Source organism: Amblyraja radiata, chromosome 14 (genome assembly GCF_010909765.2).
Source record: "Amblyraja radiata isolate CabotCenter1 chromosome 14, sAmbRad1.1.pri, whole genome shotgun sequence".
Classification (NCBI taxonomy): Eukaryota; Metazoa; Chordata; class Chondrichthyes; order Rajiformes; family Rajidae; genus Amblyraja; species Amblyraja radiata.
Genome location: NC_045969.1, coordinates 18,859,183 through 18,876,258, shown reverse-complemented (window position 1 = coordinate 18,876,258; position 17,076 = coordinate 18,859,183). Strand labels below are relative to the sequence as shown.

The window sequence follows — 17,076 nt, the reverse complement described above, 5'->3', positions numbered from 1 at the left end:
TAGTGCAATAAAACACCTTGCTATTACAAACTCTGTTGCCTGAATCCGGTGATTTATGGTACACAGCAGGGGACAGGTGGAAAAAGGGATAAGAAAGCTAGATGGATGGGTAAGCATATGTAGGAAGTGTGGGTTACCCAAAATTAAAATGTTCATACCATTGGGTTGTAAGCGGCAGAAGATATTTTTCTTCTAAAGTGCTAGGACTGGCAGGATAGTGCGAGAGTGGAAATAAGAGATGAAATATCGATCGAGAGAGGGAGAGAGGGAGAGAGGGAGAGAGGGAGAGAGGGAGAGAGGGAGAGAGGGAGAGAGGGAGAGAGGGAGAGAGGGAGAGAGGGAGAGAGGGAGAGAGGGAGAGAGGGAGAGAGGGAGAGAGGGAGAGAGGGAGAGAGGGAGAGAGGGAGAGAGGGAGAGAGGGAGAGAGGGGACAGATGCTCCACGAATTGGTCACAATAGACCACACTTGGGTTCGCCGATGTAGACAAAGCCACAGCATGAGCAGCACATGTAGTAGTGTATTGGATGAGTTCGATGGTGTAGTGTATTGGATGAGTTCGATGGTGTAGTAGATTGGATGAGTTCCAGGTGAATACCCATCTCACTTGGAAGGGCTTATTAGGTCCCTGGATGGGGAGGGGGAGGACTTCAAGGGTCAGATCTTACGCCTCCTTACGGTTGGAAGGGAAAGTAAACGGAACATGGAAGTTGAAGGGAACATGGAGGGGAGGGGATGAGCAGACCAGGGAGTTACAACGAGAGCGGTCTCTGCAGAAAGCAGAAAGTGTGACTGGTGGCGGGATCATGTGACTTCTTGGCTTAACCCAAGTGCAAAAAATCATTTCTTTCTAGCAGGACAGACATGTGAAAGAAACACATCCATTTGATTCTTTATAATAACAGTTTTGGGGTGCAGCTCGTGAGGCAGGTAGTGGGCTACTGTCATTTCCCATGCATCCACAAATGCCACGTTGATGCCCGTGAACATTTTCCTCATCACGGTGTCATGCTGATAGGAGAACCAGTCGCTGTTGTAGAGACTAACTTCTCCTGGAAGGGCCTGGGGGTTAGCAGTCCTCAGCACAACCACCGTATCCGAATTCCTGCCCAGCAGTTGCAAAATGGATCTCCGGATATTCTGCAATCTTCGGATATACACTTCAATGGGGAAGGTACTGAAATGGGACCATAAGGTGATGCCTACAACGGTGTCTTTTCCTCCTTTAATTCCATCCAGCTCGTTTGCAATGTAGCGCAGGTCCGGGCTCGATATGGTGGTGAATCGGATGGGTGGGCCATGGGGACAGTATTTCACAATGATGTTGTTTTTCGTGTCCACTGCCAGGTGAGGGCCAATCTTCTCCAAGTTGCCAAGATCCAATTTCCTGAGACCTGAAAAAAAACAACAACAAAAAGACATTATTGGATTTAGTTAGTCATAACCTTGCTGACGATAGCAGACTTGAAACTGGGGAGGTTCACTTCAGCAACGCCACAAAGTCAGAGAAATAGCAGCCGGCTAATCTAACGAAGAGTTAAAAGACAGAAATTGCCCAGTGGAGCACAGCAGTAAGTACAGACTGGCAAAGTTCAGAAAGGGTATACCACTTCTGAAGGTAGCTGGTTCGAATCCCGCTTGGAGTGCATACTGTCGTTGTGTCCTTGGGCAAGACACTTCACCCACCTTTGCCTGTGTGTGAATGTGTGTGAGTGATTGGTGGTGGTCGGAGGGGCCGTAGGCGCAGATTGGCAGCCACGCTTCCGTCAGTCTGCCCCAGGGCAGCTGTGGCTACAGAAGTAGCTTACCACCACCGAGTGTGACTGAGGAGTGAATGAATAATGCGATGTAAAGCGCCTTGAGTATTAGAAAGGCGCTATATAAATCCCATCCATTATTATTATTATTACTTGTGGTCTCCCTTTTCCTTCTCTTTATCCATCATTACGCTCTCCCCAGCTGACACGTGCACCAGAAAAGGACCTTATCGGTATTTTCCGCAATGCAAAGTCATGTCGTCGGTGCACTCATTGAGGAACTCAAGATGAAAATGAATGAATGAATATGTTTATTGGCCAAGCATATTCACATACAAGGAATTTCCCTTGGTGCTCTGCCCGCAAGTGACAACATGATACACAGTAGGTACACAAAAATGCTGGAGAAACTCAGCGGGTGCAGCAGCATCTATGGAGCGAAGGAAATAGGCAACGTTTCGGGCCGAAACCCTTCTTCAGACTCATGGGGGGTGGGGGGGAGGCGGGGAGAAGAAAGGAAAAAGGAGGAGGAGGAGCCCGAGGGCTGAGGGAGAGGTAGGAAGGGGAGGAGACAGCAAGGGCTAACAAAATTGTGAGAAATTCGTGGTTCCTTTTCAAGGAGCCATAGATAACCCATCCAAGTCGGGTTTTCGTAGCATACAGTCCTTCACCTTGGCTCCTAACAATCTGTATAGGTTCCAAAGCCTTCAAAACATTCATTCCGATAAGTAGATCAACATTAGAATTTATTTCAGATATCTTGACATCCTTCAGGTAAGGCCATTGTTTTAATTCATGCAAAATTTAACATAAACCTGAGAAGCAACATTTTCCACATAGTGGGTGTATGGAACAAGTAGCCAGAGGAGGTAGTTGAGGCAGGTACTATAACAGCATTTAAAAGACATTTGGACAGGTACATGGATGGGAAATGCTCAGAGGGATATGGGATCAACTTAGATGGGGCATCTTGATCGGCACGGATGAAGTAGGCTGAAGGGCTATTTTCTGCGTTGTATGACTATGACTAACAATCTGGGAACTGGTTCTTGCACTGCCTTCAAACTTTCCAGGTTCACTGGAAGATTTATGGTTCTACTGCACAACACCCAAAAAGTTTAATACAGGCCGTTCAGTCCACCGAGTCCGCGCCGACAGGCGGTTCCCACACATTAACACTATCCTACACACACTAGGGAACATTTGCAATCATACCATGTCAATGAACCTACAAACCAGAGTCGGAGTCTTTGGAGTATGGGAGGAAACCAGAGAAAACCCACGCAGGTCACGGGGAGAACGTAAAAACTCCGTATAGACAGCACCCATAGTCAGGATCAAAGCTGTGTTTCTGGTGCTTTAAGGCAGCAACTCTACCGCTGGGCCACTGTGCTGCCCTAGATGGTCATAAGAATGACATCAAATAGGTCGGTAAAACTGCTGCCACTAAATTCTCAGCCATGCAGCAAGACAATTTTTTTTTGCTAAGAATATCTAACTCTTGGAACCCTCCTTCTATAAAAATGGTGGAAACAGAGAATTAAGGGAATTTAAGGATTGATTCATGATTAGCAAGGGGTTGAAAGGTTATCACATGTAATCAGAAATTCAGAATTCAGAGGATAGATTAGCACTGATCTTACTGAATGCAGGAGCAACTTGAAGGGCCGAACAGCCAGGTCCTGCTCCCAATTCATACATTTCCACATCCAAGACAGAATACTTCATGAGAGATGTTTCTCCTTCATGCTTCTCCTGAGAGATCTCACGTCTACAATTTTCTATCTGATGTTTCCAGTTCAAATTAATCCCTATATTAATTTTAAATCCCCAAAGCACTTTAAAAAATCACCCACCTCTTAAACAGTGCAATCAATACATATAAACGACAATAAATACAGGTAGTTACAATAAAAAGACACAGAAAAGCAGTTAAATCTAACCTGGCACAAACATTGTCAAATATTCAAACCACTGACGTATAGTCGAGTCTCCAAATAAATAAACCTTTTTCCCACGAAGACAGTCTGTAATTTTTTTAGAGGTCTCAAAGCGACGAATATTGCAGGTAATTGGATTCCACAGGTCCTTGTAATAATAGCCAGACGGTGACAGCAATGGCATTCCTCGGACACATTCTTTGGAAACTCCAACTGCAAAAAATAAAAATCTGATCATGCAAGAAATGAGAGACGTTATCCATTTACGTAGCTTAGATATGAATGACTAGGAAACTGTCAGTTACAATTTTTGAAAAGCATACATTTTTCTGCTTATAGCACCAACTACAAATGGATTCCCTATAGAAGAGTTCACAAACAAGCATCCAACTGTGCTTATGTAATCTTGACACCATACTGAGCACCTATTCACTGCCTGGTCGCATTGTAACAAAAGCAATGTCCCATTTGCCCGCTTATTTTCCAGTACCACATTCTCATATGCCCATCAACCCCTATCACCCATTTACATTAGGGGTAGTGATAGATTCATAGAATTATACAACATGGAACAAGCTCTTCAGCCCAACTCATCCATGACAATCAAGCAGGGCCGGCTTTAAGCCGATTTGACCGATTGCCCCCAATTGGGCCCCGCGCCTAATGGGGGCCCCGCACTAATGTTCCGTATTTTTTTTAATTCGCCATCCGGATTTTTTTTTTAAACGAACATGTATAACAACCGCTGCACGGCCATCAGACACAAGGCAAGGCAAGGCAACTTTATTTATATAGCACATTTCATACACGAGGCAGACTCAAAGTGCTTCACATAAAAACATGTCATACAACAAATGAAACAATAAAATGAAATAAAATAGAAGAACTAAAAGAAAAGAAAAACAAAATTAAAAATGCATTATAAAAAGTGCAAAAGTTAAAGGTGCAATGTAGTTAAGATTTAGCTGAAAGCTAAAGTAAACATAAAAGTTTTCAGTCTTGTTTTAAAAGTGGTCAAAGTTGAGGCAAGTCTTAAATCTTCAGGAAGTTTATTCCAGCTATTTGTTGCATAGTAACTAAATCCTGCTTTCCCATGTTTTGTATTTACTCTGGGAATCACTAGCAGATTGGTTTCAGAAGATCTTAGCGGTCTAGAAGGCTTATATAGTGGAAGCATGTCAGTGATATACTTTGGCCCTAAACCATGTAGTGATTTATAGGTGAGCAGCAGGATTTTAAAATCAATTCTCTGACATACAGGGAGCCAATGTAAGGATTTAAGAATTGGTGTAATATGCTCAAATTTTTTGGTCTTTGTTAGAACTCTAGCAACAGCGTTCTGAACAAGCTGTAGCTGCCTGACAGTTTTTTTTGGAAGACCTGCAAGGAGACCGTTGCAATAATCTAGCCTACTATTAATAAAGGCATGTACAAGTTTTTCTAAATCTTGAGCTGACATGAGTCCTCTTAATCTTGCTATGTTTTTGAGGTGATAGTAGGCCGATTTTGTTACTGATTTGATGTGACTGTCGAAATTTAAATCTGAATCCATAATGACCGATTTGTTAACTAGTACTGTTAGCACTTCTTAACATGAAGTAGTTAACAAGTTGTTATATCAATCTGCATCCATCCACATTCCTCAGTGAATGTTATTGTGTTTTGAATGAGTATTAATGACGCCGTGTTCCTTTGTATAAAATTCACGCGGCGTCATAAATACTTGTTTAAAACACAATTACATTTACTGAGGAATGTAGATCGATGACACGTTGAGAATTTCTTTAAACCCACCATCATGAGTGAGGGTCCCGGACTGCGAGAAGGGGCTTCTTCCTGGTGGGCAGGTTGGTCATTCACCTACCGACCCACGTTGTGTCTCCCTGTGTTTTGCTCTCTCTCTCCCTCCTTCTCTCTCTCCCGCTCACCATCTCGTCTCTCTCTAGCTCTCCCACTCCCTCACTATCACCCTGCTGCCTCAGCATTCCAGGAATCATTGACGTTTAGCGGTAGACAAAAATGCTGGAGAAACACAGCGGGTGAGGCAGCCGCCTTGATCGCTGAGTTCCTCCAGCACTCTGTGTTTTTTGTTTGGCTCTGAAGTTGAAGGTGGCTCAGCGGGACGGGCAGCGGCTCTGGGGAGATGGTTGCGTTTCTGGTCGAGACCCGTCTTCAGACAATCACAAGTACTCTCACCGACGAGAGTTCAATTCAGTCTGAAGAAGGGTCTTCTCTCCAGAGTCGCTGCGCTGCCTGTCCTGCTGAGTTACTCCAGCTTTATGTCTATCTTCAATTTCAGAGAAATACAATTTCTTACGGGGGGCTTATAACGTCTCTAAACCCCTCTGGTACCCTCGGAACACCTCTATACCCCCTCTAGCCCCCCTATTTCCCTCTACAACACTTCTGAACACTTCTAAACCTATCTGAAGCCCTCTAAACATCTCTAAACCGTTTAAACCCCTCTAAACTAGGCTACAAGGTGACTTGTATAGGCTGGGTGAGTGGGCAAATGCATGGCAGATGCAGTATAATGTGGATAAATGTGAGGTTACCCACTTTGGTGGCAAAAACAGGAAAGTAGACTATTATCTGAATAGCGACTCATTTTTTATGTGTCGTACTTTAAGTTCCTTGTATATTGTGTAAAGACTGTTTTCTTCAAGTGAGTATCATTGCTCTTTGGATATATCGTGTTTTGTCACGTATTTAAGGATATATTGTGCTGTAACAACATAATTTTACAAAACATTAGTGTATAGAAAAAAACGAAACAGAAAGAGTGGGCTAATTAGCCATATAAATGACATATGACTGTGAATATTGTGCGTCTCCGAAGACGAAATAATGGTTGGTGAGTGATCAGCTGGTTCAGAATATACCGATTATTTATCGTGTTCCATGGATATTTATATATATTTAGTGCATGATAATAATATGACAGTGTTAGAGAGTGTTTGGGATATCATAGAGAAAGACTACATAAGAACAGTACGAAATTAGCCATGGAAATGGAAATATGTCTAGCCTACGATCAGCTGTCATGAATGTAAACAATGCATCAAAAATGGCTTGTGGGTGGAATAGCTGATTCTGAATATAATGATTATTTTTCGTGTTCCATGGATACTTATATAGGGTAGTTTTTACTTTTGGGGAACGCACCGCATTACCGTCGGCAAATCCTTCAGCCCGGCGCCGCCAAATCATTCCGCCCGGGTAAGTAGTCCGCGACATGTGGCCTAAATTAATGTTATATTATGAAAAGTTCAATCGCAGGTTAGGTTTGGTTTGGTTTGGTTTCGTTAGACGACTCAAAATTTATCTAGCGGTAGGTTTGGCTAGGAATTACCTGTTTGTAATGAATGTAATTAATGTAAACATATCCTATTGGCTGAAGAACTTGAAGCTCTGAAACCTTTTCTTCCCTCCAGTATCATTAAGCCTCATGCTCTGTTTGAATACCTGATAGTAAACAATCGATTTACAGCATTTCCTAATGTTTTTATTGCTTTGAGGATTTACTTAACAATGCCTGTAACAATCGCATCAGGTGAAAGAAGTTTTTCAAAACTAAAACTGATTAAAACATACTTACGGTCAACAATTTCACAAGAGAGACTAAACAATTTGGCAATGATATCTATAGAAAATGACATTGCTAAAACCATTGACCTTGAAAATATTTTGAGAGACTTTGCAAATAAAAAAGCCAGAAAAGTATTTTTCTAAAAGACCTGTGTATAATCAGTATGTCTGTAATTGCCTTACTTTGTATTAAAAAAAATAAAACTTTCATATAGTTTTTCAAAATCTTAGTATATCAAGCATTTAATGTTTTTTTTGGTTAAAGACGAGCATTTTACTTTTGTAGAGTAGGGGCCCCGCCATCAGTTTTCTAATTGGGCCCCGCAATTCCTAGCACCGGCCCTGCAATCAAGATGCCCCATCCAAGCTAGTCCCGTTTACCTGAATTTGGTCCATATACCTCAAAACCTTTCCTATACATGTGCACATTCACATTTCTCTCAATTGTTGCCTCCACAACTTCCTCTAGCAGCTTGTACCATATACCCACCACCCTCAGTGAAAATGTTGCCCCTCCGGTTTCTACTAAATCTTTCCCATCTCACCTTAAACCTATGCCCTTTAGTTCGTGCTTTTCTTACCCTGGGAAAAAGACCGTGCATTCACCCAATCTAATTCCCTCTTGATTTTAAACACCTCTATATGATCACCTGTCAGCCTGCTGCGCTCCAAGTAATAAAGTCTTAGCCTGTCCAACCTCTCCCTATAGCTCAGGCCCTCAAATCCTGGTAACATCCTCATAAATCTCGGCATGGTTTCCAACTTAATGGCATCCTTCCTATCACAGGGTGACCAAAACTGAACACAATACACCAAGTGCAGCCCCACCAGCATCTTGAACAACTGCAATATTGTCTCAATTTCTATGTGCAATACCCTGACTGATGAAAGTCAACATCTCGAAAGCTTTCTTTACAATTTCTAGCTCCGATGCTAATTTAGGGCAATGTGTACTTGTACTACAAAATCCCTCTGCACAATGTTCACTTTTAAAGTTCTGTCTTGGTTTGAATTCCCAAAATGCAAATTCAGACTGATCTGGATTGAACACACAGTTCAAGATCTTGCTGTAAGTCTTGATAACCAAACTTCACTGACTAAGATACCACCTACTATAGGGTCAACTGCAAAGTTGCTAATCATGCCTTGCACATTCCCGTGGATGACAAACAGCAAACGGCCCGGCCAATACCCAAAGTACACGTCTAGTCACAGGCCAAAACAAACTCCCCCCACCAGTCTCTGCTTGAGGTGAGGCTACCATGAAGGCAAGTATGTATAGTTTGCTAGCTCCCTCTGGATCCCATGTGATCTAACCTGTCAGAGCAACCTACCATGAGGAACCATAAAGGCTCAAGTTTATATATACCACTCCTACAACTCTTCCCCATTCAACCTCTTGGTTACATTTCCAAAACAACTCAGTACAAACGTCACACACACAACACCAGAGGTCATCATTGAACCTGGACCAAAAGACCAAAGCTCTAATTGCATAGCCATTGTGCTACCCTAAAGTTCAATTAAAAACACAAATTTGGAAGAACATATATAACAGCTCCAATAATAGTCAATAATTTACATCCTAACTTACCTGCATGAGGTGAAGGCTCTACTGTTATATAACCCAAGCTATTGGGTAACATAGGTTGCTTGAGGTTGGATCCCCTGAAAGAAAAACATGGTGAACTTTTAACCACTGCTAGTACAATTAAAAACTTATCATAGATACATAATATTTCCTGAATCCAGTCCATTCCCTCAAAGTAACTTAATATCTACTTAAGTCAATATTATCCCAAAGATAAGTATTATCCCAAAGATAAGTTAAAATCATGCAAGTGCCAGTTATTATTATGGGACGGATAGGGAGGAGTTTCACCAGGGAAACTGTGGATATCAACTGCAGGGCACCATTTGTATTATTTCAGAAATCTTTGAACTTATCAGTCATCCGTGTCAATGGATAGCCACACTCATAGTTGGGTAGAAGAATGGGAAGCAGAATGTGGTGGAGGAAAGAGAAAGAATAATGGTCGGGGAAGTCAAGACACAAAAAGAGTGGGGAGAGTAGGCCCTGGGATCAGGATAGTCCTAAAGTCTGGAGTTGAGTACAGAGTGTAATAATTATAATGGGCCAGAAGGGAACCCACCCAGTTAGCCCTGGCCCACAATGAGAGTCAAAAGCATTTAATAGTCATACATTTAGATTTGGATTTATTAATGTCACATGTACCGAGGTACAGTGAAAAGCTTTGTTTTGCATTCTATCCAAACAGACCAGGTATACCTTATATAAATACAATCGTCAAACTCATGTACAATAGAGAGAGTAAAGGGGAAGAAACAGTGCAGAATATAGCCTTCAGCATTGTAGCACATCAGTTCCATAGATCAAGTTTAATGTTTTCAAGGGGTAGAGGTGAATCGGACAGTACCCTGGGTCATGGAAGGGCCCAGAAGCTGGTAACAGGGGGAAAGAAGGCCAGGTAACATGGCTTGTAAATCTTTTTTGCACTCGTTCAAGTTTAATGACACCCTTCCTATAAAAAGGAGACCAGAGCCGTACCCAGTGGCCTAAACATCTACCGCAGCTGTATCCATGGGATAACTGTCTATGGCAATATCTCATCTAAGAATCACATGGGAAGTCTGTCCCAATTAATCTCACAATTTGAGCATCTCAGAAAAGCAGCCAACATAATTAAAGACGTCCCATTCCAGTCATTCCACCTTCCCCCCGCTCCCATCGTGCAGATGATACAGAAGCTTGAAAGCATGCACCAGACTTAGGTACATCCTCTTCCCCTCCATTAACAGACTTCCATAAGGTAAGGGTACTGGCTGATTACCCCATTGCAGCCATTGGCCTTTTTCTATGAAACTGATGCATAAGATCGTAAGTGGTAGGAGTAGACCCATCAAGTCTACTCCGCCATTCAATCATGGCTGATCTATCTCTCCCTCCTAACTTCATACTCCTGCCTTCTCCCCCATAACCTCTGACACCTGTACTAATTATGAATCTATCTATTTCTGCTTTAAATATATCCACTGACTTTGCCTCCACTGCCTATTGTGGCAAAGATTTCCACAGATTCACCGCCCTGCACTACAATGCCGAGAACTATATTCTGCATGTGTATCTTGCGCTTTGTTTAACCTATTGTACTGAAGTTTGATGATTATATTTCCGTAGGTTATTATATGATCTGTTGGGACAGCAAGCAAAACAAAGATTTTCACTGTACCTCAGTGCATGTGACAATAATAAGCACACCAAAACAGTAGTTCATTGCTTTGTAATTCTACATTCTTCACTGGGAAAGCAACTGAAATTATTCAAAGAAATAAGAACCAAAATCAATGTAGAGAGGGCTTTTAAATCTTTCCATCGCATCATTCCTCCCCATCATGTAACCCTTAGTTTTCTGCTTAACTCAAGTTTTGACCTTGTGGATCTCTCCTCTCCTCCCAATCTTGCTGCTGTTTTTAGCTACACCTGCAGGTCCTGGAATTCTTTCCCCAAACCTTGACTCTCTTCGACTCTGAAGAAGTGTCGCCACCTGAAATATCACCTATCCATTTTCTCCAGAGATGCTGCCTGACCCACTGATTTACTCCAGCTATCTTGACTCATAAAATGTAACATGTTTCTTAAAACAGACCTTTTGTTCATCTGCTCCATTATGTCCTTACAAGGCTTGGAGTCCAGTTTTGTAGGTTAATACTTCTATAAAACCCAAAGGAATTTTTTTACTATGGCCGTTCTTTTAGGAAGGAGCTGAGGAAAATTTTCTTTAGTCAGAGGATGGTGAATCTGTGGAATTCTTTGCCACAGAAGGCTATGGAGGCCAAGTCAGTGAATATTTTTAAAGCAGAGATAGATAGATTCTTGATGAGTACATGTGTCAAAGTTTATGGGGAGAAGGCAGGAGAATGTGGTTAGGAGGGAGAGATAGATCAGCCATGATGGGCCGAATGGCATAATTCTACTCCTATCCCTTATGACCTGATGTTAAACAGACTTTCAATACATGTTATTGTAAAATACCGTCATACTCCAGGAAAGATTACATGGTCTAGATATAGAAACAAACAATTGCAGATGCTTGTTAATACACAAAAGGACACAAAGTGTAGGAGTAACTCAGCGAAACCCAAAATGCAAATCTGGAGATCCATGCTCTTCAGAGATGCTGCCTGACCCACTGAGTTCCTCCTGCACTTTGTGTCGTTTTGAATATTGCATGGTCGTTGTTTAACCATATCCCAGTGCTGATAGTTCAGTTGCCATTGCTTGGTTGTCAGAACTTTGCTCAGAATATGAAAGAGACAAAATATGAATAAAAGAGGTCACAAACCTTCTGAATAAACTAATCTCATCTCCATTTAAAAGGCCTTTCACATATGCTCCTTTCGCATGGTTGATACGAGAAGTGCAGGGAAGTTTCTCTGGTTTGTAACAGAACCAGGGCTCCCCAGTCCTGAGATCTGTAAAGTTGCAGAGTGGCTTTGTGGGAGACAAGTAAAGATTGCACACGGTGGTCTCCGAGATAGACCCGAATTTGAAGGCACTTTTAAAGTTCACTCTATCTGGCCGCTCCTCCCGTAGTCTGTGAAGCACTTGGACCCCTTCACTGGGATGAACCAAGGTAACCGACACTTTGACTTTCCCCGGCCAAAGTAAAGTAAAATTTATATAATAAAATCCATTTTGGTTATCTATGACCGTTCCTGCTGAGCCGGCCTTTAACTCTGGGGTGTGGATCCGTGCTTGGATATAATCGCCCCCATATTGTTTCGGATTTCCTTCAAAATCAAACATACGCAGCATCACTTGCATTTGATCGCCGACATAGAAAGTCTTCCCAGAATCTAAAATAACAAAGTGAACACCCGATGGGTCGCTGCTCTTCAAAAGGGGCACCTTGGAAATGGGAGGCCTTGGCCACCCAATCATATTCATCAGCATTGTTCCCTCCGATCTCTCCTCAGGGCTGAAACTGTGATTCAGATAGCCAAATTGTACCAGTTTGTGTATCCAATCAGTCTTCTGACCAGCTAGCTGCATTGTGGAATAAACCTTTGGAGACGGATATCTGATCCAGTGCGAGTCTGATCCAGAAATTAGATTTATATTGAACTGCAGAAAGAATTGTAATGAACAGATTTGTTTGTACCCATTACATTCACATCCCCTCCTCCCCCCTCCTCCCCCCCAACAAAAAAAAAAACACCTCTTCTCATCAAAACACTAGCTGTGTTACTACTGTGGACTAAAAGGAGAAGAAATAAGCCCATAGAACACCTGCCCAATAAGTTCCAGTGAACTCAATGAGTTTGAGACAACCTCTCAAGACTACCAGACCTGCAAAGTCCCAATGTTTATCTTCTCACGCTCAAGTTAGTAAAGGAGAGATTGGATCACCAGTCAGGGTTCCCATTCCTGGACACCATCCAAAGACTCCTTTCATAGGATCATAGTCATTTTGAGCTCAGTAAGGCCATTGCCCTGTCAACCCCTTGCCAGCAACAACTTGGGTTAATCCCACCAGCTCATGGGCATGGACTCGCAGGTTGTGGCTCTTCAAGTACTCATCTAGCTACTCTTGAATGTGGCAAGTTTCACTCCTTTAGACCCTCATTATTCAGCGGGCAATATTTGCAAATGACACAAAGCTGGGTGGCAGTGTGAACTGTGAGGAGGATGCTATGAGAATGCAGGGCGACTTGGACAGGTTGGGTGAGTGGGCAGATGCATGGCGGATGCAGTTTAATGTGGATAAATGTGAGGTTATCCACTTTGGTAGCAAAAACAGGAAGGCAGATTACCATCTAAATGGTGTCGTTGGGAAAAGGGGAAGTACAACGGGATCTGGGGGTCCTTGTTCTTCAGTCAATGAAAGTAAGCATGCAGGTACAGCAGGCAGTGAAGAAAGCGAATGGCATGTTGGCCTTTATAACAAGAGGAGTTGAGTATAGGAGCAAAGAGGTCTTCCTGCAGTTGTTTAGGGCCCTAGTGAGACTACACCTGGAGTATTGTGTGCAGTTTTGGTCCCCTAATTTGAGGAAGGACATTCTTGCTATTGAGGGAGTGCAGCGTAGGTTTACAAGGTTAATTCCCGGGAAGGCGGGACTGTCATATGCTGAGAGAATGGAGCGGCTGGGCTTGTATACTTAGAAGGATGAGAGGGAATCTTATTGAAACATATAAGAATATTAAGGGTTTGGACACGCTAGAGGCAGGAAACATGTTCCCGATGTTGGGGGCGTCCAGAACCAGGGGCCACAGTTTAAGAATAAGGATAAGCCATTTAGAACGGAGACGAGGAAACACTTTTTCTCACAGAGAGTTGTGAGTCTGTGGAATTCTCTGAGGGCGGTGGAGGCCAGTTCTCTGGATACTTTCAAAAGAGAGCTAGATAGGGCTCTTAAAGATTGCGGAGTCGGGGGATATGGGGAGAAATGGGGTACTGATTGGGGATGATCAGCCATGATCACATTGAATGGCGGTGCTGGCACGAAGGGCCAAATGGCCTACTCCTGCACCTATTGTCTAATGGCTATTATCAGCCATGTTCACATTGAACGACGGTGCTGGCTCAAAGGGCCGAATGGCCTACTCGTGCACCTATTGTCTAAATACCATACATCCTCTTTACCATTGTATCTACTTGTGATATTACTTTCAGGGAGCTATAGACCGGGACCCCAAGATCCCTCTGTACATCAATGCTGTTAAATGTCTTGCCATTAACTATATACTTTCTCTCAAAGTGGAATATCTCACACTTGCTCATATTAAACTCCATCTGCAATTTCTGAAGCAGATCTATTTCCCACTGTGTACTTTGACACCCCTCCTCATTGTCCGCAACTCCCACCAATGTTGGTGTCGGTTGCAAACTTACTAACCAACCCATCTACATAAAGTATGTGTCCAGGAATTTTATCTTATTCAGGTGCAATCTGTGGGTGTTAAACAATTGCATTATGATCTCTTTACCTCTGTCATCAAATATATTGTTCTAAAAGTTAACATAACATTTGCCGGCAGCACTTGGCGGTTTGCCTCCATAATAATAATAATATAATAATAATAATAATATCTTTTATTGTCATTGCACATAAGCGCAACGAGATTTGGTATGCACAACCGATGTCATAACATAAATAACTAATAAAATTTGGATTTAGATATTGATATCCTGAGAACATGGATTGTAATAGTGTAATAAACATGTGCATAAACACAACCAGGTCACTTTGTAAATTCCTTATTGAAGTCAATAATTCATAAAAACCAGTGTTTCATAAAGTCACACAACACAGAAACAGGCCCTTTGGCCCAACTTGCCATGCCGACCAAGAAGCCCCAGCTACGCTAGTCCCCATGTCCTGTGGTTGACCCGTATTCCTCTAAACCTTTCTTATCCATGTACTGGTCCAAATATCTTTTAACAAAGTTAGTTTGAAGAAGTCACTGCCAAACTAGGGACGACAGATGGCACAATGGGCTAAGTGTTCGGTTGGCGACTGGAAGGTAGCCGGTTCGAAACCCGCTTGGAGTGCATACTGTCGTTGTGTCCTTGGGCAAGACACTTCACCCACCTTTGCCTGTGTGTGAATGTGTGTGAATGTGTGTGAGTGATTGGTGGTGGTCGGAGGGGCCGTAGGCGCAGAATGGCAGCCACGCTTCCGTCAGTCTGCCCCAGGGCAGCTGTGGCTACAGAAGTAGCTTACCACCACCGAGTGTGACTGAGGAGTGAATGAATAATGCGATGTAAAGCGCCTTGAGTATTAGAAAGGCGCTATATAAATCCCATCCATTATTATTATTATTAAACTATCACCAGCACATTTCCTACAACACCAGATGGTCAGATACTCTCAACTACAGCTTCTCCATCATCAAAATGCCTATTATTCCATCCCTACTTTAGCTTGATTCTGTAAAGTTTGACACTGCATCGTGTACCAATCTATAAAACCCACTGCGCTTGGAGCATTTAGCTGTAAAGTGCTGCCCTAGCTACCTCCCTGGGGAATTCAACTCCATCACCCTGACTGCAGTCAACATAATGTTGGGTGACTGCAGCAACATCATCCAATCTCACCTCTATGACCAAGGACAAGGGTCATAGTGAATAACCATTCCTCACCAAGCAGAACATCCTGACTTGGAAATATCATCATTGCCAGATCAAAATCCTGGAACTCTTGACCCAATATCATTGCGGAAATATTTTCATCAGAACGGATAGGACAGGTTTGGAGGGATATGGACCAAACGGCAGCAAGTGGGACTAGTGGAGATTGGACATGTTGGCCAGTGTGGGCACGTTGGGTCGAAGGGCTTATTTCCACACTGTATCACGCTATGAATCTAATGACTGCAGTGGTCCATGGCAGAGGCTCACTACCAACTTCCCTCAAGGGTAATAAGGGATGGGCAATAAATGTTGGCCTTGCCCACAATGCCCAGATCACAAAACAAAATATATTAAATTTTAAAAGAATGGTGGGGGGGGAGGGGACCACTCCAAGGTTTTAGAAAGTTATTTTATTTTTTTAAACAGACCATCTGTTGCAAATTAAAATATCAAATAAAAGCTGAGAATTATCAACAGAGCACTCATGTAGAGGGAGGCAGAGTTGGTGATTCAGACTATCGGAAAACATTTATTCATTTTGCACACCTTCACATTTGGAAAGCTTATATACAGCATAAACACTGTCACCAGCATAAGCAGTATGAAGATGGGACGCTGTAGGGAGATGGCAAGAGACATTTGTCGTGCAGCTTGATCCATGCTGGAAGGTTGCTATGCTCCAATGCATAATCAATCCACGTATCCTCCTCGCGGTAAATCTGCAATTGAAAAATAACAAATAATCTTAGGATCAGGAAATCATGGGAATCTATGTAACGTCCAATTCAATCCCAAGGACCATCTTGTCTGTAAAAGATTTGGAGAAACAATATTAATGCCAGGCTCTGTCTCAGATCCAGTAAGGGTGGGGACGTGGGAATAGGACGTCATTCAGGACTAGTCAGTCGCAATTCAGCAGTAGAAAAATATTGTCTGATTAAAGAGCACGAGGAACCGTTAACAAGGTTGATCAATGACAAGGCATACGTGACTAAACCTGATGAAATTCATTACAAAAATAATAGAGCAGAGATGATAGAAACATAGAAACATAGAAATTAGGTGCAGGAGTAGGCCATTCGGCCCTTCGAGCCTGCACCGCCATTCAATATGATCATGGCTGATCATCCAACTCAGTATCCCGTACCCGCCTTCTCTCCATACCCTCTGATCCCCTTAGCCACAAGGGCCACATCTAACTCCCTCTTAAATATAGCCAATGAACTGGCCTCGACTACCCTCTGTGGCAGGGAGTTCCAGAGATTCACCACTCTCTGTGTGAAAAAAAGTTCTTCTCATCTCGGTTTTAAAGGATTTCCCCCTTATCCTTAAGCTGTGACCCCTTGTCCTGGACTTCCCCAACATCGGGAGCAATCTTCCTGCATCTAGCCTGTCCAACCCCTTAAGAATTTTGTAAGTTTCTATAAGATCCCCTCTCAATCTCCTAAATTCTAGAGAGTATAAACCAAGTCTATCCAGTCTTTCTTCATAAGACAGTCCTGACATCACAGGAATCAGTCTGGTGAACCTTCTCTGCACTCCCTCTATGGCAATAATGTCCTTCCTCAGATTTGGAGACCAAAACTCTACGCAATACTCCAGGTGTGGTCTCACCAAGACCTTGTACAACTGCAGTA

The 17,076-nt window shown here is 42.8% G+C and overlaps 1 protein-coding gene across 3 annotated transcripts in view; it reads right to left on the bottom strand.

Moving 5' to 3' along the window:
• Positions 1-406: 406 nt before the first annotated feature.
• LOC116980455 (NXPE family member 3-like) overlaps positions 407-17,076 on the bottom strand; it is a 67,782-nt gene continuing 51,112 nt past the window's right edge. The window contains exons 2-7 of one of the 3 annotated variants that reach the window (XR_004413970.1): positions 16,028-16,158; positions 11,648-12,429; positions 8,878-8,951; positions 3,699-3,908; positions 586-1,392; positions 407-533 (exon numbers count right to left, since the gene is read on the bottom strand). Coding sequence is in view for 1 of the 3 variants with exons in the window: in XM_033032708.1 (XP_032888599.1) it covers positions 839-1,392; positions 3,699-3,908; positions 8,878-8,951; positions 11,648-12,429; positions 15,986-16,099 (1,734 nt within the window). In the remaining 2 variants the exon portion in view is untranslated. Of the gene's footprint in view, positions 534-571; positions 1,393-3,698; positions 3,909-8,877; positions 8,952-11,647; positions 12,430-15,985; positions 16,159-17,076 lie in introns of those variants that run through there. The other 2 variants (XR_004413969.1, XM_033032708.1) reach the window with 2 other exon arrangements.